Source organism: Cladophialophora bantiana (genome assembly GCF_000835475.1).
Source record: "Cladophialophora bantiana CBS 173.52 unplaced genomic scaffold supercont1.21, whole genome shotgun sequence".
In the NCBI taxonomy this organism is placed as follows: domain Eukaryota; kingdom Fungi; phylum Ascomycota; class Eurotiomycetes; order Chaetothyriales; family Herpotrichiellaceae; genus Cladophialophora; species Cladophialophora bantiana.
The window spans coordinates 559,999-580,479 of record NW_015971595.1 but is presented as its reverse complement, the minus strand read 5'-3'; the positions used below and the strand labels follow the sequence as shown (position 1 = coordinate 580,479).

At 53.9% G+C, this 20,481-nt stretch overlaps 9 protein-coding genes across 9 annotated transcripts; 2 read left to right on the top strand and 7 right to left on the bottom strand.

Annotated features, from left to right (window-relative positions):
* Positions 1-801: 801 nt before the first annotated feature.
* Z519_11318 (uncharacterized protein) lies at positions 802-2,238 on the bottom strand (the record flags this gene model as incomplete). The annotated part of the gene is made up of 6 exons (XM_016769030.1): positions 802-1,067; positions 1,171-1,400; positions 1,566-1,672; positions 1,734-1,853; positions 1,905-2,065; positions 2,118-2,238. 6 exons carry the CDS (start codon positions 2,236-2,238, stop codon positions 802-804), a joined length of 1,005 nt encoding a protein of 334 aa, XP_016614876.1.
* A 1,612-nt stretch (positions 2,239-3,850) lies between these two features.
* Z519_11317 (uncharacterized protein) lies at positions 3,851-5,581 on the bottom strand (the record flags this gene model as incomplete). Its single annotated transcript, XM_016769029.1, has 1 exon — positions 3,851-5,581. One exon carries the CDS (start codon positions 5,579-5,581, stop codon positions 3,851-3,853), a length of 1,731 nt encoding a protein of 576 aa, XP_016614875.1.
* Positions 5,582-6,088: 507 nt separating this feature from the next.
* Z519_11316 (uncharacterized protein) lies at positions 6,089-8,058 on the top strand (the record flags this gene model as incomplete). The annotated part of the gene is made up of 6 exons (XM_016769028.1): positions 6,089-6,401; positions 6,461-6,743; positions 6,793-6,970; positions 7,022-7,630; positions 7,689-7,792; positions 7,851-8,058. The coding sequence occupies 6 exons, from the start codon at positions 6,089-6,091 to the stop codon at positions 8,056-8,058; spliced, it is 1,695 nt and encodes a 564-aa protein (XP_016614874.1).
* A 1,031-nt stretch (positions 8,059-9,089) lies between these two features.
* Positions 9,090-11,343, bottom strand: Z519_11315 (uncharacterized protein; the record flags this gene model as incomplete). The annotated part of the gene is made up of 8 exons (XM_016769027.1): positions 9,090-9,164; positions 9,231-9,357; positions 9,431-10,139; positions 10,220-10,362; positions 10,426-10,550; positions 10,615-10,719; positions 10,773-11,198; positions 11,260-11,343. The coding sequence occupies 8 exons, from the start codon at positions 11,341-11,343 to the stop codon at positions 9,090-9,092; spliced, it is 1,794 nt and encodes a 597-aa protein (XP_016614873.1).
* Positions 11,344-12,037: 694 nt separating this feature from the next.
* On the bottom strand, positions 12,038-13,197 carry Z519_11314 (uncharacterized protein; the record flags this gene model as incomplete). The annotated part of the gene is made up of 3 exons (XM_016769026.1): positions 12,038-12,513; positions 12,565-12,684; positions 12,741-13,197. The coding sequence occupies 3 exons, from the start codon at positions 13,195-13,197 to the stop codon at positions 12,038-12,040; spliced, it is 1,053 nt and encodes a 350-aa protein (XP_016614872.1).
* Positions 13,198-14,387: 1,190 nt separating this feature from the next.
* Z519_11313 (uncharacterized protein) lies at positions 14,388-15,665 on the bottom strand (the record flags this gene model as incomplete). The annotated part of the gene is made up of 7 exons (XM_016769025.1): positions 14,388-14,542; positions 14,612-14,739; positions 14,795-15,077; positions 15,119-15,270; positions 15,316-15,381; positions 15,436-15,484; positions 15,572-15,665. 7 exons carry the CDS (start codon positions 15,663-15,665, stop codon positions 14,388-14,390), a joined length of 927 nt encoding a protein of 308 aa, XP_016614871.1.
* A 370-nt stretch (positions 15,666-16,035) lies between these two features.
* Positions 16,036-17,190, top strand: Z519_11312 (uncharacterized protein; the record flags this gene model as incomplete). The annotated part of the gene is made up of 1 exon (XM_016769024.1): positions 16,036-17,190. The coding sequence occupies one exon, from the start codon at positions 16,036-16,038 to the stop codon at positions 17,188-17,190; it is 1,155 nt and encodes a 384-aa protein (XP_016614870.1).
* A 1,173-nt stretch (positions 17,191-18,363) lies between these two features.
* Z519_11311 (uncharacterized protein) lies at positions 18,364-18,801 on the bottom strand (the record flags this gene model as incomplete). Its single annotated transcript, XM_016769023.1, has 1 exon — positions 18,364-18,801. One exon carries the CDS (start codon positions 18,799-18,801, stop codon positions 18,364-18,366), a length of 438 nt encoding a protein of 145 aa, XP_016614869.1.
* A 585-nt stretch (positions 18,802-19,386) lies between these two features.
* Z519_11310 (uncharacterized protein) lies at positions 19,387-20,064 on the bottom strand (the record flags this gene model as incomplete). Its single annotated transcript, XM_016769022.1, has 2 exons — positions 19,387-19,546; positions 19,604-20,064. The coding sequence occupies 2 exons, from the start codon at positions 20,062-20,064 to the stop codon at positions 19,387-19,389; spliced, it is 621 nt and encodes a 206-aa protein (XP_016614868.1).
* Between the last annotated feature and the right edge of the window lie 417 nt (positions 20,065-20,481).

Here is a 20,481-nt window from a genome sequence, read left to right as displayed (position 1 = left end):
TGTCTTGGCCCGCTATGGCGCATTAGTAATCACCCATCTTGCTATGCACGCTCGGCACCCCTTGGCACCCCCGAGATCACCAGCCTCGCGAGGTCGGCGCGAGGCCTAGACAGTCCCTGGCACGCACTTCGGCTCCCTTGCCCTGTGTCGCCGCCGAATACCAAGATGATGATTTCACAAAGGCTACGCTCCTGAGGTCCATGACGCTGCCGAAGGGATTCCGCAACCCACTCCCGGCCACAGAGATACCACGGGCTGTTCATCCTCTAAGCTTTGTCAACAAGGACTGACTCCGACAGCTCAATATATTTCGCCTTGTCAGACTTGATCGTCGTTGGACCTTGACGATCATGTGCAATATGCGTGGTCAGGTCGATCTCGAGCTCATCCTGATAAGCAGCGACTTCATCTTGTCCCCAAAGAGAGCGCTTATCTCTTCCAAGGGCATGTTTCTCGTGTCAGACCAGAAGACCAGGAAGAGGGCACTCCCCATGGCGCTCAGAATGATGAAAATCAAGAAAAATTTCGGCCCAATGTTTCTTTGACATGGTTAGGCAGGACTGTGACGCTTTGCAGGGACAGGGAGGATTCACTTCAGTGGGGTTGGTGCGGACTGCAACCAGATGATATTCATCAGACATGGTGGCGATTCCTAGACCGACGCCTTTGGGGCGAAGGTGGGTTGGAAAGATTTCACCCAGATAGGTGAATTGAACTCCTACTCACGTCAGTCAGGAGGACAGGTCGTGACAAGGGCATGTCTGGGCGAGAGAAACCGTCGACACAGATGGCATAGAACAACTAGTAGATGTAAAACATTGCGACCGCGGCTTTCAGGGCGGGGGTATTCGTAGAGGGAACAAAATTGGCAATGAGCGCCGCTTCGACCGCCAATGTAGCTGTACAGTCAAACATGCCAAATGCCAACAGTCGGTTCCGTGGAAAGAGGTCGACAAGATACAGTGCTACGAAGAACAGGCCCAAGCCAAAGGTCACCCAGATGGCGGGATAGAGAAGTCGCTTCTGCTCGTCGTAACCGAGGAGGCCGTAGATCACGGGTCCGTAGTCTGCCCCAGGTTAGCATTATCCGTTTGCGACTTTTGTCTTGGCAAAGGGAGAGGGAGAGGGAGAAGGGGGAGAGAGGAGCCTCGCTGTTGATGACCAAGACACCAGCAAATTGTACGATTCCAGTGGTTCCGATCCCAAGGAATGTCCGCTTTCTGTACGACGGCTTCTTGAAGAGTTGGACCCAGGAAGAATCCAGTTCCCGGTCGATCATGACCTGCCTCTGGATCTGAAGGAGCTCGGCGTCGGCAAGATTGCGCCCCTTTGATGAGCGGGTGTGTATTTTCTCGAGATCCCCCTTTGCTTCGTCGTCACGGCCCTGCAGGACCAGCCACCTTTGTCGAGCATGAGTCCAGCAACGCCATCCGGCCTATTCCTGGGGCACTTACCTGGGGATTTCAGGGCAGAAATAGAGCCCTGACAGGAAGACAAGCGGCCAGAGGCACTGTATGGCCACAGGCAGCCTCTATGCTCGGCTGTTGTTGGCCCAGAAGAAGCACCCAAAGCCAATCGAGGCAGACGAGGTGTAGCCCCATTGAAAAAAGTTCCCGTGGAGTTCAACAAGTCTGCCTCGAAGATTGGCCGGCACCAATTCGCTCATCATCAGCTAATTTCATGGTGAGACTCGGTAGGCAGTAGTGGGATTGGGGATGCGAGGGCGTCCTTACCAGCGAGGCTGCCGCGGCCATCCAAGCGCCAGCACCAGCGAAAAATCGGAACACAATGAATTCCGCCACGTGCGAGCTTCCCGTCATGACGGCACCGGAGATGAGAATTAGGATAGCAGGCTGGCGAGGTGTTAACACGGCTCTCAAATGTCAGGGAGAAGGCGAGCCCACTAACAATGGTGAGCGACCATTTCTCCACTTGTCTGCCACCCACGGCAGTAGCAGGCTTCCTATGACGCCTCCGGTTTGGTAGATACCGTTCATCGTGGACTCGAGGTCGGTTCCATTGGAGGCGGTCTCCAGTCTGAAATATTCCAAAAAGGACGGTTGGCCTGGTAGAGAGTCATCGTTTTATCTCCGAGAAATCCATCGCAAAGGAAACACCTAGCAGCGTTCCGATAACCGCAGACGTGTAAGAGAAGGATAGAGAGCTCAAGCCAATGAAACAAAGGAGGCAGACCGGGTACAGGTTCACACCGTCCTTGGCAAATGCCTTTTTAGCCATGGCTGAGAAAGTCACTTTGACGTGAATAGTAGGGAAGATTGAGACCAGCCGTCGAGCGCCGTAGAGAGCACGGTGGAAGCAGCCCTTGCTATAAGTCTGCCGGAAGCCGACAACTTGTGCTGGCAGGACAGATCGACGGGTTATCGACTGTGCTGTAGACCCGGGGCCGTAGCCTTTCGTTTGTTAGATATATAGTAATACGTACTGGAGAGTCCACCGGATTTGGGAGCGTGCCACAATCCAAAGTAGCAGTGGGCGTAATCTGTACCGCTGGCTGAGCTGCGACTAGCTCTTTCTTAGGCTCTGCAATACTTAATGAAGCTGGGGATGGAGCTACGATGCCCGGCGCCGAAAGCACCTGTAAGACAAAGAACCGTCAAGTAAACAGATGGCATTGATCTATCTTCCGAGATGTGTCTTCTGAACTATCTTCTCAACGAGACTCTGTCTGTCTACCTCATATACCGATAGACTTTGGCTTGTGACGAGAAGGCCGTTGCTGAAGATTACATGGCAACCTCTCGCTCTTGCAGATCAACAGTGGCAGTCATGGAAATGGTGTTGATGGCGCTAGCGATCAAACTGGCAACGTCGATCACGGTGGCGATCTTGCAATTCTGATACTCGATCCGCCCCACAGCACTGGTCGACTTCGGCGCCGGAATTCGACGCTTGCTGATGCTTGTCTCGTCTACCTACAGGGAGACCTCCCTCGCCCTTGCTTCGTTGTGCTGACCATGCTAACCATATTCCCTATCACTCGGTGTCAATATAGCATCACTGCTGTCAAGAGGGCCGATAGTCACACCACAAAAAGCCGCCTCGGTCCAGTGTGCGAACTACCTTTTCGGTATGAGGCGCGATATCCCGCTTCTATTTTCCACCGGCGGCACCTTGTCGCGAAGATGGCAGACTAAAAACCAGATATTTGCGCTCGGACGCCACGACGTGGGTAACAGACGCGGCCAACGCTGTAATGCAATGACTCGCCCTGGCCTTTCGTCGGTCTGCCTGACTGATTAGCTCGTCTGCGAACTGGGAGGCGCTAAAGATACCAGACACCAGCGGTCAGGCGCCCTTTGCCGGATTATCCATGCCGAACGATGGGCAGCCAATGCAAGACTCCGACGACGAAGCCGGAAACGATGCTGGACGGACAACCTGAACGAACTCCACGACATTCGCTTCTCATTGATTGGCTTTGAGCGTATCCACAACTGCCGACAGCAGCTCCAAAAGCAGAAGGCGTACTGGGCCACCCCAATGTCGCTTTGTGTCTCTTCCACCTCGGCACTTGAAGGATGAGCGCGTCGCGCATCCTACATCCTGTATGCTGATGGTGGCTCCTTAGGCTCCGCTCAGTCATACGCACTAGACAGCAAGATCTCTGTGCCTGTTGAATAACTGTCCGCATAAGACCCCAAGGGGCTTTGATGTTGTCATCGAATCCGTGATGGATTGATCACTCGAGAGCATTCTCGAGTGAATCGATGTTGTATCTATATGCCCAACACTACGTGACCTTCTAACAGGGTTTGGGCCAATCAGGGCCACCAGTGGGTGGATTATGCCCATTCTGGTCGATATCTATCTTCTGTTGATCGTGTTCTGCCTAGAGAACTACCTCTGTTTCGGCATCGTCTGGCCACCGGGGCTGATCGGTTCCATTTCCCCTGGTACCAACGTTGTAACCCAGTTCGACGGTTCCCGGAGGGAATTGTAGGATCGGTTTCGGGGCGCGTATTTTCAAGCCACCAAGGGCTTTTGATACTCGAATCTCAAAGAACCGGAGGTCGAACAGGTCCTGGGATTTCATCATTTCGATATACCGAGGGATTGAATAGTTCATGCTGTGAAAATGTCGGAAGACCGCCCGGCCGTTACGCTGCCAGAGACGCTCCCACACCTGCGGAGGATATTCTCCGACCTCTTCAATCAGCCACCTGTTGTAGTAGTCAAGGGCTGTGTCAACGAGGTATGAGCCTCCATATTCGGCTTGCTCCAGGAGCGCCTGAAGAATTCCACACGTTCCGGCAATCCCTGTGCAGTAGTCAGAGTTTGGAAAGACCGGAGTGACCGGTTCGTCGTTTCCCATGGCCCGTCCAAACCCCATAGATACGCCGCTGTGTGCGTCGCTGATCGGCTGCCAGCCACTGCGGTGGGACAGCGGACCAGCCCATCCGAAGCAGTTTTCGCGGACGTAAATAATCCCTCTCCCGCGATCGTTGGCTATCTTCGATACATCTTCGTACCCGGCTCCGTATTTGTCGAGGACGCCGGGCCTGTACCCGTTGATCACCACGTCGGCATCTAACAACAATTCGCGAAGCTTTGACCGATCTTCTTCTTTCTTTAAGTCGAGGTGGCAGTTCCATTTCCCCCAGTTTAGGTCGGGCTGTAGACCCGAAAAGTCGGCGAGGTTTGGGGACGTTACTCTCATCACACTCGCGCCCAGCTCCGCCAGACCTCGGCCAATGGCGGGACCTGCAATCACTCGTGTGAATTCGACAACCTTGAGACCGGCCAGCGGGCGCCGTGCAGATGTCAAGGGTGAATCCTTCCACCAGCCCGCCCGTAGAGGAGGATCTCGCCGAGGATACACGTTGTAGAGACCGGTGTCTGCGTTGGCCTTCCCTTGAGCACTGTTGGCATACTCGGCTGGGGACAGGCAAATGGTGGCTGCCTGTCGGTGTTCCTCTCCAAGCAGATGATCCCATGCAGCGGCATCCTGTTCTCCGATCTTGGCCGCAAACACGGCCCACGCATCCTCATCCGTGCTGATATCCTGTCGGTCCCGGGGCAATCCGAGAGCGTCGATCGAAGGGTCTGGATTGAGGCTGCCATGCAGGTGGAAAAAACGTCCATCTTTGGCCCTGTAGGTGTTGGTAGCAGCGCGGCGGTAGAATGACGATGCCATCTGGTGAAGGTCGCCATTGGGGAAATATTGGGCGTACTTGGCGGTCAGGCCGCGGATTGGCGTCGGCTGCAACGGACTGCCTTCTGCAGGCTCCACCTGGAGGAGGAGCGCGGACATGAAGAACAGCTGGGCATGGTCGGTATTGATGATGACCTTCTGAGGTGCTATCCCGTACTTTCTGGTCAGCAGGACGTTGATCAGGATGGCTTCCAGCCCTTTCAAAGAAGCAACGCTTTCTGCGAACCGCCAGTTGATGGCTATTCTCGGCTGGTCCTGGCCCACGTACTCGACATAGTCGAGCATGTCCTTGCATTCCCCAGGCAGCGTCTTGTGGCGAGGATTGTTCACAAGTCCATCGCGGAGGACTTTTTTGCTCTCCTCAGGAACCGAGTAGGGTTTGCTTTCGGGCACAGAAACTGACGCCATTTTTTGAGTTCCTCCAAAACGACAAAGACGCAAGAAGCGAACCATGGTCCTGCTTAAACAGTCTCAACATACAGACCCTCGGCGAGTCCCATAGGTAGGTGTTGGCATGCCCGTCACTCGACACGAGGTGGTCAGTCAGCCGCCCCTCCCCTTCCACATGAATCGGCACCGAGACCCCGGAACACCCTACCAAGTCCCTCGGCTAGGCTTCCACAAGATGGGTTATTCCCCTTCTGACCCTGGAAAAGATATTACTCGGCATATCAGGTCAAGAGTGCGCCCTGTCCTACGCACTGGTTAGCGGGATGTCGCCCAGGAGGGAAAAGGGGTATTACTTAACAGACTGGATGCCAACCGCTCGTGGTGATGGCCGACGATTTCTAGGCGAGGATTTTGTCTCGACACCTGTGAGCACCGGGAGATAGTCAAGTATTCCTCGATCACGGCAACTGCCCCTCGTTAGGCAGTACGAAATAAAGAGGCAGAGAGACGGGTGACGAGAAAAAGATGATAGAATCACCCTATTCCGTCAGCATCCCTCTTGTCGATGTGAATTCGTTCGTGTTCTCGTCTGGCACGCCCTCGTCGCGTCAGGCACCACAATACTTTGACGCTGCGAGACCTGCAAAATGCTTCAGCTTGGCCGACGCCGAGGGCTATGTCAAACAGGTTGGCCAAGGCCTGCAAAAGCTCGGGTTGCAAGCAGGAGACAGGGTTCTGTTGTACTCGAACAACCGGCTATACTTCCCCATCGTGCTGTGGGCGACCATTGCGGCTGGCTGCATCTTCACGGCAGCCTCGCCCACTGCCTCTGTCACTGGTAAGGCTCTTGTGCGCTCCATGGGTGTGCGGACCGCTGACTGAACTGCGCCTGCCAAGAGCTCGAATACCAGCTGCGAGACTCGGGTGCGAAGCTCCTCCTCTCACACCACGACGGTGCTTGTGTTGCCCTAAAGGCCGCGGCCCGAGCGAGCCTGCCAACGACTCAGATCTATCTCTTTGGCGACCTGGATGAGAACATCCCAAGTCAACTCTCTGGCCGGCTTCAACCATGGACCAAGCTTTGGTCCTCACCTCAGGAATCTGCTTCGTGGTCGTGGAAGCGCATGACTAGCATGGATGAACTCGCTTCAACCACGGCAGTCATCAATTATTCGAGCGGGTGGGTCGGCAATAGAGTAGCCACCGGTTGGCATGCTGACAAGGAGCAGAACGACCGGTCTGCCCAAAGGGGTTGAGATTTCGCACTACAACCTTGTCGCCAACTCCACGCAATTTCTGTTCAAGCGTAACTTGGTGGCCGATACACCGCAAGGGCGCGCACGCAAGTCACGGCTAGATCTGTCAGGAGAACGGTGGCTGGCACCTCTTCCCATGTATCACGCATATGTAGGATGATCTCTTCTCCGTGCCAGCCATTAGGTTAACCACGTCGCGCAGGGCCAGACGTATTATTCCATCAGTGCAGCCCGCCTCGGGGCCAAGGTTTTCATCATGGCCAAGTTTAATGTGGTACAATATCTACTTTATCTGGACATATACCGAATCACCTTCATGACCAGTGTCCCTGTCATCTTAACCATGCTGTGTAAGCAGGACAACCCGCATCGATTCAATCTCAAAGCTGTCGAGGTCGTCACCAGTGGCTCCGCGCCCTTAGATCCCGGACTGGGGAAAATGGTTGAGGATCGATACCTGCGCTCGAACGTCAATGTCAAACAAGGCTGGGGCTTGACTGAGACCACCTGTTCTATCACTGGGTTTGCCCCGGACGATGAGGATGACGGTCGATCGATTGGCTGGCTGAACCCAAATTGTTATGCAAAAATCGTGCCCGTGGCCGGCCAAGACTTCCAAAAGAGCGGTTTGGCAAACCGTACGATCGGTGAGATCTGGGTGGCTGGGCCTAACATTATGAAGGGGTATTGGCACAAGCCCAAAGAGACCTCGGAGACGATTGTCTACGAAGACGGCCATCACTGGCTTCGGACAGGGGATATAGGCTATATCGACGAGCGAGGTCGCATCTTTATCGTGGACCGGCTCAAGGTCTGGTCCCATTACATCCTTGATTCCCCTTGCTAGGGCGTTGCTCACAGTTCTGCAGGAGTTAATCAAGGTCAAAGGGCTCCAAGTTGCGCCAGCGGAGTTGGAATTGTCTCTTCTCGCACATCCGGACGTTATCGACGCTGCTGTTGTGGGAGCCAAGATGTTTGTTGTGCCCTGGCCCTCTGCGCAATCGTGTCTAACATCTTAATCAACAGTGAAGGCTCGGAGTATCCGAGAGCTTTTGTGGTTCGCAAAACCCCCGTGTTACGGCTGAGTCGCTTTTTGAATACGTCAAAGAGCGGTTTGCGCCTCACAAGTGGCTCACCGGAGGGGTCTACTTTATTGACGCCATTCCCAGAACGGGCAGTGGGAAGGTGATTCGACGAGCCTTGCCATCCGTCGAGGCGAAGGCGCGAGGAAAGCTGTGAGGGAGGTTGAGCCGGGAAGGAGTTTTGGTTATCATTGGGATCAAGACTCGCGCCGGGTGAAAAGATATCTTAGCGTTCGTACATTGGCGGATTAGCAGTTTTCTTTGTCCTGCGTGTTGATCCATGAACATTTTCTTCACGTCAGGGGAGTCTTGCTAGTTACAAAGTGTTTTACTCATAGAAGACGAGAGGGCTCTCTATTCCATCCCCGCTTAATAGATGCCTGAACGCTGTTGACAAGCCAGTGCACTAGATGTCGCGAGGTTGTATCACCCCATGGTCGTCGTTCAGGGACCTTGGGAAGACGAACGATGCCCAAAGGTTTGTTAATATGTAACCGCCCACAGAGCTGAACATCTTTCGTTTGGCGACCGAGCCGCATCCGAATGTATCGGTGCCGCACTCGCTTTGTCTAGGTTCGGCGCCGCAGTTTGTTTTCGAGCTTGGCTCGACGCCAGACCAACTACCAAGGCTCACTAGGCTCCAGTGGGACACCTGCTGCAAGCGTGTCAGGGCCTCTGACCTGTCAAAGCTCAAGGGAAATTTGGTGACAGGGCTCTTGACCGCTGCACGAAATCGCTATCTGACAGACTCCAATGTTCTCTGATCATGCTCAGTCCGCCATCCATCTATCAGCCTAGGACCTGACGACATGGCAGATGCCTAACCACCACAGGCTGTGCGCGACACAACCGAGATCCTGGAGATTTCGGGCGTCGTGATTCGATGTAAGGGTATCCGGTCCCAAGGAGCAAATCCAGAAGTCCATCGATTCGCATCACAAAGATATTTTGGCACCACACCAGGCACTCAGGACCAATTGCACCTCGTTGATGGTTGAGAGGGACATTTATCGACCACGGAGCACAACGCTGACCGAGTCTTGTCTATTCTACTGGTTTGACGAAGAGAAATTGCCCTACTAGTCAACAAGCCCCGTAGTATCGCGAGTGCTTTTCAGCCCTTCAAAACATAAAGAATTGCCTCCCTCGCCTGCTGCCGTGGAAAGCTTTGAATAGTCTATGCGCCGTCTACAAGACCGCCTCTTTAGCAAGAAACTTCTCGGGGATATGGACGTGCCGAGCCCTCAAATACTCAGCAAGGTTCTGGCGCAAAGGCATTAGCTGGGTAGATTCACTTGGGCCCGAGTCAAGACCGCAGTATGGCCATACCTTGCCCAGCGCATCCATCTTGACAGAGGTACTCACTCCTGCACCGAGGAGGCCGTGGATTACGAAATGGACTGCATAGATTCCGGGAAATTCACAGCGTTCGATATATGTTTCCGACGAAGCTTCGCTGGCGAGAAGGCCTGTCAGAGCGTTAGTCATTCCAATCAATTCTAGTAATTCTTCCTGGGCGGCGGGGAAACTTGCCTCTCAGGGTGTCCGTAGTGAGAAGGCTCCTCAGCCACGCATACTTTTCTGATTCCCGGAGACCTCGTGGAATGAAAAATCCAACATTGACATTGGCCCCTTTGTCCCCGCTCCTGGCATACACGGCCAACCCGAGCGGGGCCTTGACGGTGGGCCCAAAGGAAGACAATGGTGCCGGATCAGTTGGCTGGTAGTCTCGCTGAGATGGAAGTTGATGTATGGGCGTGTAGACTTCGTGTCTCGGAACAAGAACGCCTTCTCCCTTGCCAACCAGGGGTGAGACAAAGTGGACAGAGAGCTGAACATGGCTTTGGTTGACCAGCCCCGGGAAGTATGTGCAGAGCTGCTTGGGCTCTGCCGTTCTGAAATCCACGTTGGCAGTGAGACCTGGGTATCCGGACAACTGGTTGCTCATGAGCGGTCCCAGGAAGCGCCCGGCACTCAAGAGCTTTGGATCCTTGGCTTGGGCGAGTACTCGAAACTGTAAGGTACATTCCAGCTGGCTTTGGGGATCTTCTTTGGGAGATCCATAGAGCTGGAAGTCCAGCACATCATACTGACTGGTGTCCAGCATGCGCCGAGACATGGTCTCGAAGCTTTGAGCCTTCTCTTTCGTGTCGAGGCCAGTCACGTACACTGAGAATTCGGCTTGGTATCCTGCCAGCGCCATCACGGCAATCTTGAGCGTCTCCGGAGCCAGAATACCTGCCACGTACATCAGTCAGGGTCTAACCAAGTGCTCCTCAAATCGCGATGGTCCGTCCCACTGACCAAGCGAGACTGACCTTTGAACCCCGAGACATAGACTTTGTCTTGCGCAACCTGCTCCAACCGTATGCCGGATAGATCGGCGATCACGTCGGGATTGTAGTAGAACGGCCCTTGAATTTCATAAAGCAGCTGGCCGCGCACTGTGTCGACCGTCACACTGGCCCCATTGTCAGCCCGGGCTGGTCAAACGACGCTCCAGGGATAGTGGGACCACACGTACATTCCGTTCTGGTCGTTGTGTTTCTGGATGACGCTGGTCCCATCGACGGCAATGGCCGCCATCGGGAACGAGAGGTCATAGTACTTCGGAAAGAGGCTCTGAAACCCTCCAAAGTTGCCTCCAGTCTGCATCGAAAGACGACGCCGCTTAGCTGGGCATGGCAGCGAAATTCGGTGGGGGAGGACTTACCACATAGCAGCCACATTCTATCAAATGCCCGGCAACCAGCGAGCCGGCCAACTTATCGACATCAGTCCGGCTCCAGCCATGCCACCAAGCCGCAACTCCCATGACCTGTAGAGATGGCCGGTTAGTTTTAGTCTGCGCCAAAGAACGATCTGTCTTACCGTGCTTGCATCGGTGCATCGTCCGCAGATGACAATGTCGGCGCCCTCCTGCAGCGCTTGCACAATGCCCCAGCAGCCAGTGTAGGCGGTGGCTAAGATGATGTCGGGGTACTTTTGTTTCCAGCTCCCAAACGGCCCCGTCGCCCGGGTTAAGGGCTGGATCTCGAGGCGGTCGATTTGTGGTAGTAAATTGTCGCCAATGACATAGGCAACTTTCCTCTGGCAGCCTCGAGACGACAGTAGCTTTTGCACCTCGTCGGCCAGACCCTGGGGATTGAGGCCCCCCGCATTTACCGCGATCCGAAGGTGCGAGTTTCGGTACGTGATGTATTCGTCCAGAGCGTCCCTCAGCGAATACAGGAATCCAGGCTCATAGCCACCCTTTCTGCCCGCCCGGGCCTGAAGCGACCTTGATGCCAAATTAAACTGAAAAATGTTAGCAGCACTGGGTGGGAGTGAGACGGTGGACGTGGGCTGGTCGCAACACCTCTGACAGCCAGTCGCCGATGATGGCATCGACCGTCGTGGCACCCTTCAGCATCGACTTCAACCCTGTGTCTCGCTCAGCCATCTCGTTGCCTTCGCCTGCCGATTTCTCGCAGCTCACCATCTAATCGATCCCCAGTCGACCCGGACACATTTCCGACCAAAACAGGTCTTGTTCCTCTCTCGGTCACATTTGCAGTCATTTTTGTGGGTGTCGTGAGACTAGATAGATTGCGGTTGACCAAACGAAGAATGGGATTCAGTTTTCAATCATGTTGAGGTGATGTTCCACTCACGCTTTCGTTGCTGTTGCTACTCCATCCATCTACCCCTGGAATCGGAGTTGCAGCCTAGTCTCCGCGGCCTGGCTTGACCATTTGCCCTGCCGAACTCAACTTGTACCTCGGTATTGCCCATTGTATTCCCCTTGATTCCCCTCATCCTGCCAGGCGCCAAGACCTGTCTCGCCGTCTCCAAGCTGTGCCAGGCCCACCAACCCCTGCTTCTCACTCGGCCACCGGCACCGTCGCAGAGACGAGACGGTCCGGGATGGCAGGCTTCCCCACCTGGATACCCGTTTCTGCTCCGAGAGTCCCAACTGACATCTGCAAGGCTACGAGGCTGGCCGCTGTTTGGGTTAGCTCGGTGGAGCTGGTGCCTGCATACTGGGCAGCCTGGGCCAAATGTCCAGGTGGCGGCTACAGGAAGTTGTGTACGTGGATTTCTTAGTCGAGCAGAAATGTCCGTCAGCCGTGCAGCTTGCTGTCCCAATAAGATGATCACTGTGCTACATGCGCCTTGACCCACTCGATGATCATGTCGTCCGTCTTCTTGCGCACGGCCGGATGGGTGAATTTGGAACCCACGGCATAAACGTGCAGCTGAGCCCATTCGATAATCAACTTGTGTTCCACACCCGCTTTCTGGCACAGCTCTGCCCATTTCTCCGAGTCGGTACGCGCGAACTCGGCACCTCCTGTGAAGATCAGCTGCGGACTGAGATCCTTGAGCTCTTCAGGCTGGCGACACAGAGGATTCATGTCGGGCGAGTCGGGAGGCCGGTCCCCAATGAAAAGCTGCACCAATGCGGGCACGGTCTTGTTAGCCATCAGAAAGTAGTCGCTCTCCACGGCTGGATTCCCTCCTCGATGCGCTTTCAAAGTCATGTCGACCCATGGTGAAATCAAGACCGTCGCAGCCGGCTGCGGGAGGTCAAGCCGCCCCAGCTCCAGGCCGGCCAGAATACTCAGTCCACCTGCGATAAAATGTCAGCAACTGACGCTGGAGGGTGCGTGAAATGTCCCACCGCCAGCGGAATCGCCCATGAAGACGATATTCTCCGGCCCTATCTCGCTGTTGAGCAAGAAACGATATACCTGGATAAAGGTATTTCTCTGCGCGGGGTGGCTTTCTTGGGTGGAAAGGGCTGTAAAGTTTACTTCAGCTCACAAACTGGAAACGATGCGCCTGCGTGATACCCACGGTACTCGACGCTGAAAAAGGCGAGGTCAAGGCCATTTCTCGCCGCCTCTGTTACCCACCGTTCCATGTACTTGAGGTACATTCTCGCCTCACCACGAGTGTACCCGCCGCCATGCGCAAATACAGCGACGCATCTTTGTTTCCCGTGTCCTCCGTGCGCAAACTCGGAAAGCTGTCGTTTTCCAGGGATGAGGTAGGCTGGCACGCCGTCGTCGACTTTGCGAGCCCGCTTGGGAGAAAGGCTGCCCACGGGCAGCCGGTGAGTAAGATTTGGAAAGGCCAAAGCCGCAGCGGCAAGATAGGCTCGGTGCACCTGTAGCCGGAGAGGCTGGTAGACTGGAAAGTGTGGAAGTAGCAGCCGGCGTAGAAGAGCGAGCAGGACTTGGGAGAAAAATGAATGCGTGAAGAGCAGTGCTTGCAATGGATGGGACAAGATCAGGAGCAGAGTGTTTGCCATGATGCTGAGAGAATGAGTGGCCTTGGTACCTTCAGTAAAACACCTAGATCACTAGGCTAGCCAGTATAAGTAGAGAAAAGTAGAGAGGGACAGAGGGAGAGAGAAAGAAAACAAATAAAAAGCACCGTCGTGTGTTCGGTCGCTTCTCACCTACAACGCCGAAATCGAGGGTTGTACCTCGGTGTCACCAACTCTGTATGTAAGCCGAGAGGTGGTGAGCACCCCAAATCATTCCGGGCCGCTACGGATCGGGCAGTACGGTTGTAATTCTCCTTGCTTAAAGCCATGCAATGTCGCTTTCTGGCTTGTCTTGTTGGACCAATATGGCGGGTTCATAACGCATTGATTGGAATAATCGATTGAGAGTTCACCGTAGATCCTCCAGGCACTCAACACGCCATCATAGTAAAACCATCGAAAACGGATCATGGCTTCCAACATAGGTCCACTTAAACTTGCCCTTGACGGTATAGTTCGATATACCGTCGAACCCGCGGACCAGAGTGGGGCTGAACCTGTATTGAATGCTAGATGGGTGTCGACACGCATCCTCCCTTCTAACCAGACTGGGACCGGTCGTGCCGTTTGAAGAGGCCCAAGCGGCGGCAGGAAAGACGAGAGCTCTAGCTTTACGGGGCCTTGGACGATAGATTACTATGGACCAGATGGCAAGCTCGCTGTCACCCCATTTTTGCTGGAACTGGAGAAGCACGGCGAGGTACGAACAATCCCTCACTCATCAGCCTACAGCGTGGATTCCACCAGGTTCGCTGGGCCACGGACATTTTGCTGAGATATGCTGCAGATTTACCACGGAAAGTGGGCTGACCCTGACGGACGGCCTCTGTTGGAGGGATTTGGCTTCGAAGACGACGAAAAACTGTACATGAGATATGGTGATCGTACATCTTGACCGAGCCTAGGGGCGCCAGTGCCTTCCGGTGGCTATGTTGGTCTTTTACCGAACCTTGGCTCAAGAGAATACTGCAACACACGGATTGTTCGAGAAGCTGCAAGCAGACTGAGAGACTTAGATCTGCGTTCTCGTAAGATGAACATTGCAATGAGCAGATACTTTTCAGGTTAACTGCATATTGTACGAATCCCTCTGGTGTACGTTACACTCGCGGAGCATATTCTCGGAAACGTAATTGCTCGGTCCTCGTCGAGATTATGCGGGCCGCTATGTCTCACTGGCTCTCAGCCTTGACCGCCAGCCGATGGGACGTCCTCAGCAAGATATCCTGAAGCTCGTCCAAGTATTCTCCGTCGGCATAGTCGTCTTTCCCTAGATCAAGAAAGCCCTGTGGCGTGGTGCCACGGGGAACAATTCCAAAGGACCGCCCTGACATCGAGGCTCAGCACCGGGTCCCGTTCCTCATTTCAAACGGAACTCGTGGAGGGGAGATCTTACCGTTAATCGTAGGAGTCGAGGCGATCTTGACCCATGCACTGGCTGCATCCTCTGCCTCCGCAAATACGATTCCTTTGCTTTTGCAATACTCCTGAACCGTAGGGCTAAGGATCGTGGTGCCAACATACCTTTGAGCATCTGTTAGAGTGTGTGAGGTCGTCATAGTGCGTGCCACAATCTTACCACGGCCCAGTGAGGTTCATGCGAACCCCATCCACTGCGGTAGTGCGTCGAATGCATCTCATCAACCCCCGGCACCCCCATTTCGATGCCATGTACTGGGGGATACCCGGTACGTCCAGAAATCCAACCAAGCTAGCGTTGACGATGAAGCAGCGATCATAGTTGGTATCAAGCGAATGCTTCATGAAATAGTGACGCGCCAGCTTCAACGTGTATAGGACTCCTATCAGGTCGATGTTGACGATCTTCAGCTGGGGCTTGACCGGCTCGTCGGTATCTGGACCTGCGTTAGGGGGTCTCCTGTTGACTTATGCGGACTCTGACCTTCGACACTAAAGACATCATCCGGGCCACTGATGCCTGCATTTGCAACCACTATGTCAATAGTCTTACGTGGCGATTTGCTTATGGCCAGCTTGAACATGGCCAATTGATCATCCCAGGACGTCACGTCGCAGCGGATGAAATTAGCATTCCTGCTTGCGGTCAGACATTCAACTCGAGACCAGGACCAGACTCACGGTGCCAATTCTGCCTCGAGTTTCAGTCCATTCTGTTCGTCCGTGTCACCAAATGTGACGTGAGCCCTTGATTCAATCCAGTGAGTACAGCGTTCTATTAGAGGGTTCCAGCGACATTACCCTGCCGCAACAAAAGCCCGGACCCCTTCTTCCCCCATACCTTTTGCGCCTGTCCGAGCCTCATCAGTGCATTGACTCTTGGGATTTTTGGGGAAGGGGGAGGTGGAGGAGAGCCAGTATCAATGAGAAAGCCCACCTCCAGTGATAATAACGCCTTTCCCCGAGAGACCTCCTGCCTTGACGGCGGCGTCAAGGGTAACGATTCCCTTCTGGTATGCTGGGTATGCCATGCTGGTGACCTTCTCTCTGGTTGCGGGAGCAAGCCTTTCTTCGTTTCGTCCTGGGATATCTTCGCTATGTCGCAGTCGTCTTTCCTTCGCGACGAGCAAATGTCGGCACATAGGCAAGCCCTGATTGGATTTTCTTGTTTCTTTTGAATTGGCAATGTCCTTCGGCGTCGGGCACGCTTGGGCGCTGAGCTTGACCTTCTACCGGGTTCGGCCCGAGCTTCGAATAACACAAGACCCACTCTTCCCCATACTACAAATAGGTTACCGAAAGGGCAAGAGATGCACGAGAGCCCAGCCCCTTGAACCTCACGACAGGCTTTTGGAGGCATTTCACCCAGTCGCAGCTTTGATAGACGTCCTGATCGGAAGAATGACGCCTTCACCATCTCTCAACATACCCTGGTCTCCGTCGACCGTCTCCGTTTCGGTGATCGAGACAAGCTCCAGGATCATTGCCAAAACCAGTGTAGTCGTCCAGCCTCACATTATCGGGCACGATGAGTTCAATTGCCCCTGCTATTCATTCCTGATCGGACACCAGGCGACGGGGGAAAAGATCCTCTTCGACCTGGGTATTCGAAAAGACCCTGAAAACCTCTCGCCCAGGACCTATGCCTTCACCAAGGCCATGAGCATCTCTTCACAAGTCAATGTGTCCGACATCCTCGGGGACGAAGTATTCAATATCTCGGCAATAATTTGGTCACACCATCACTTTGACCATATTGGGGATCCGTCGACGTTTCCACCCTCAACCGCTCTCGTCGTTGGCCAGGGTTTCAAGGACGAGTTTCTGCCCGGCTATCCCGCCAACCAGGATTCATGGATCAAGGAGAGCGACTACGGGGGTCGGGAATTCGTCGAGCTGAATTTCGGCGAGGCTGGTTTGAAGTTGGGCCAGTATGATGCAGTCGACTATTTCGGGGACGGTTCTTTTTATCTCCTCGATTGCCCTGGCCACACGGTCGCCCATATAATGGGCCTGGCTCGAACGACCACGGATACCTTTGTCCTCATGGCTGCGGATTGCTGCCATCATGGAGGAGAGCTCCGCCCAAGTCCATATCAGCCCCTGCCCGAGTCGATCGATCTGCCCGTGACCGCCAAGGGCAAGCTGAGGCCCTTGCGGTCGCCTTGTCCCAGCTCCTTGTTCTTGAGAGTGCACCCGAAAAATTCGCGAACGGAAGCCTTCTATGAACTGAACAATCCTCACAACTCCGATACGGTCAAGGAGGCGATGCGAAGTCAGCGGAAGCTGGAAGAATTCGACGCGAGCGAGGATGTCTTGGTTCTGACTACTCACGACTCGGACGCGGCCGACGTCATTGACCTGTATCCAAAGACTATCAACGGCTGGAAAAGTAAAGGGTGGAAACAGCGGCTCCACTGGGCGTTCCTCCACGACTTTCAAGTAGAGCGATCGTGGATTGTCAACAATGGCAGCCCATCGATGGGGGGTGATCTAGCTAATAAACTATCTACGTCTGTTGGGCAGCTCTATATAGACGATTCACTTCCTGGTTGATACCCATCTTTCGGCAAGCCTGAGCCTCGTGACGCTTTGTTTTGTTTCTTAGTTTCCTGGCACTCTTTTGAAAGGAAGTCGATTTTAACCTTAATATAGCCTGCTTTCCAAGATTGCCGCCTTTTGAAGAGCTCCCAACTCTCCAGTGAAGGTGAGGATATTTTGTAAGAGACGCTACACCACCCCAAATGGATGCCGGAGGGTTCGAACGACGTCCGACAAGGTTAGCCGATGATGGTATAATATCTCTTGTTGGTCCAGCCCTAACCATCCAGGGCAGGGTTACCGACCGATGGCGACACTGCAGGATTCTTGTGACTCGGACTAGCGTCGACAGCCTTGTTCAGACCTTGCCCTGTTGTGATCAAGTGTACTTTACTACCATCGGTGATCTCGCAGATGATATATAGTAAGATAAATCCACGAGGGCTTGTTGAAATCCATCACGTCCTCTATTGAGTCACATTCTCCCCACACACAAAGGCCTCTACTAGTAGATAGATTTCTGTTGATTCAATCAAGTTATCACGGGCGATTCGTCTAACATGTCTGCCGGTGTGTCCCATAAAGTACAACACGAAAGGCGAGGGACTCAAAGAAGGGCCTAAGTCTTGTGATGGTCTTCATCTGCCTTTGATATATGAGATGGTTCTATCTGGAAGGCATTCCAAGGCCTGAAAAATTGGCATTCTCAGGTCTACTATTTATCCGCACCACTTTTTGAGGACCTAGGGTTCTGAGCAGAGGCTGATCCGTCGGTAGGATCGCCTATGCCAATTCCCGTCTCGGATTGTGCCCGACTTTGACTCCTGGGCTCTCGGCCTCAAAATCGCTCATGGCAATATCTGTCGCGGCAAGCCGTACAACATCCCTTTCCTCCGCCCTTCCGAGGGCTTTGAACTTCCGTAAAGCGACCCTTTTAATCACAGAGGTGCCACTGGCGGTGGGTGCAGGCGACGTACCCCTGCAGAAGGCCAAACACGCTCAATGCCAATTCAGTGCCTAGCCTCTGTTTCTCAGCCGCTCGCGTCGTCGTGTCTAACGACGGGCCAAGTCAACGGAAGGTAGGCCAGACAGAAGATCCGTGAGAGTCTCATATGGATAAATCGCAACTTATAAACAGTTTAGTCGACCCAAATCCTCTTTTATAAAGGGAACTCTACCCGTCCTCTATTAGACGGCCCCTAACGGGTCGGTAATATCATTACTGCCCCGACCAAAGAGGTTCTCTAGCCAATCGTAGTTCTCGGTAACCGGTAAGATGCCAAACACGTCGTCGGTCAAGGGTAAATTGAAATCGACCTCGTCATCCTCCTCAAATAACCTATTGCTAGAGCACGCAGCCGGTCGGTACTGGCCATTGGGGTTACTGGCTGGAGCATTTATTGATGTCGAATTCTCATCTCCTTCCGAAGGCTCGGTGGGTGACGTGCCCGTAGGGCTTAGATGCGTGCGCGCGATGACAGCTTCGAACATCCTAAGGGTCCAGATGAGACTGATCGAGTACTCACAGCTTTCTCGCACATGTTCCAGTTCCGAGAAGATCTGGGCCTTTGTTACCACCAACTTTTGGGGACTGATGGTCGGATCGAGAGCAATCTCAATGCGCATGGCTAGAGTAGTGGATGCGCAAGTCATACTGTGACGAGGGTGTGCGCGGTTAGTATTGTGGTTCCGTTGAAGGAGGGCTCGGTTTTGAGCGGGAACGGGGAGAGGAGTGGGAAGATGGATATAGAGCGCAGAGCCAAGGGCCACTCACAAGGACAAGGAACATAAATGAAGCACCTCATGCATCGTGGCACGTTGGATCATGGCAGAGAGTTCGAACATTGCTTTCTCCTGCCGTTGAGCCATCCTTTTCATGGAAGTATAGTCTCTTCTTGATCGATGATGTTCTTTGACCGCCTGGTAGAAGACTGCCTCTAAGCGATAACCCATCACCAACAACACCAAGACTAGGATATGGTCGCAGGTCCATTCATCCTGGAGAGCATAGATTATTTCGACAGGCAACTACTTTCACCAATTGGTGATCTGGTTGCTCAGTTGCTCAATCTCATCTCGACTTGGTATTTTGCCAGGGGTTTTGAAGTCTCGAATGAAGAGGGCGCCTGAGATTAGACCGTCTGTCAGCTTCTACATGCACAGGAGTTATGACCCAAGAGCCGCGCCGTAGCCTTACTAATAATTGACATCTTACTGTACTCCACCATGAAAAGCTTCTGAAGCGGTGACACCAGGCCGAGCACATCCCGTAGCTCCTCCGGTATCTCCCCATCCTCCTCCCAACCAGACTCGGTCAAGTATTGGTGCATAAGGATAGACGCGGACAAAGTGCAGGCGGAGAAGTTCGTCACTGGCACCCGGGAGTCAGCAGCACGTGCAATAGACCAGGGACAGCCGAGGGACATACCAAACTGGTTGTGGTGGAAAGCTTAGACCGGCTTTGGCCTCTAGATACGCGACGTCTGCCGTGTCGAGGCCAGGAAACGAGTGTCCTAGGTCGGGCTTGGAAACGTCCTCCTCGACCATGAACCTGACGAAGCGATTAGGGTGTTGCTGGCCCAATGCCTGTCCAAGAATGGTCATCGGGTTCACTCCTTCATGTAGTTCCATAACCTCGCACCGATGGGTGTTCTGTGATTGAGGCGAGGGGGAGAGAAGTCCCTGTCTGCTACGTGATATTTCCTCACAGATGCGAAAGTGGACATCCTCCTCTCTTGTAAGAGAATAGGTCATGCTACTGGTACTCCCGTCTTGCTCAACGATAGCTGCATGGCGGATTGAAGGCGATGCCTTTGGTTGTGCAAGGCCTTCTTGCTGCGCGACTTCGATATTGGTCGCGTCGGACGAGGTACGCCCCCTTACAGCCATAGCATATTCTTCCAATGGAGTGTCGGACAGCTCGAGAGAAGCAAACTACTGCCTGGGTCAACCCACAGGAATATAAAGCCGTCTGCGCCCGGAAACGTACCAGATCGGTACCAAAACTATGATTGCTGGCTTGATGGGGCAGAGCACGTTCTGCAGCCGGCGCATGTAGCGGAACTCGCCGTCGTTTGATAGAACTCCTTGAGAAGACGACGGCGTCAGAAGGACGAAAAATGCCTTGCAAAACGGGGGGCGGACTCACGGGGCGACGCCTCTATGGGGGGTGCTGGCGAGAGCACATGTGTTCGCTTCGTTGCGCCGCTTGCATCTCGTACATGGAATACCTATTTGCCAGGCGTTGCAGCGGACTTTCGGACATGGCAGTGAATGCATGCTCGGGGTCGCTTGGCTGGCCTCTGG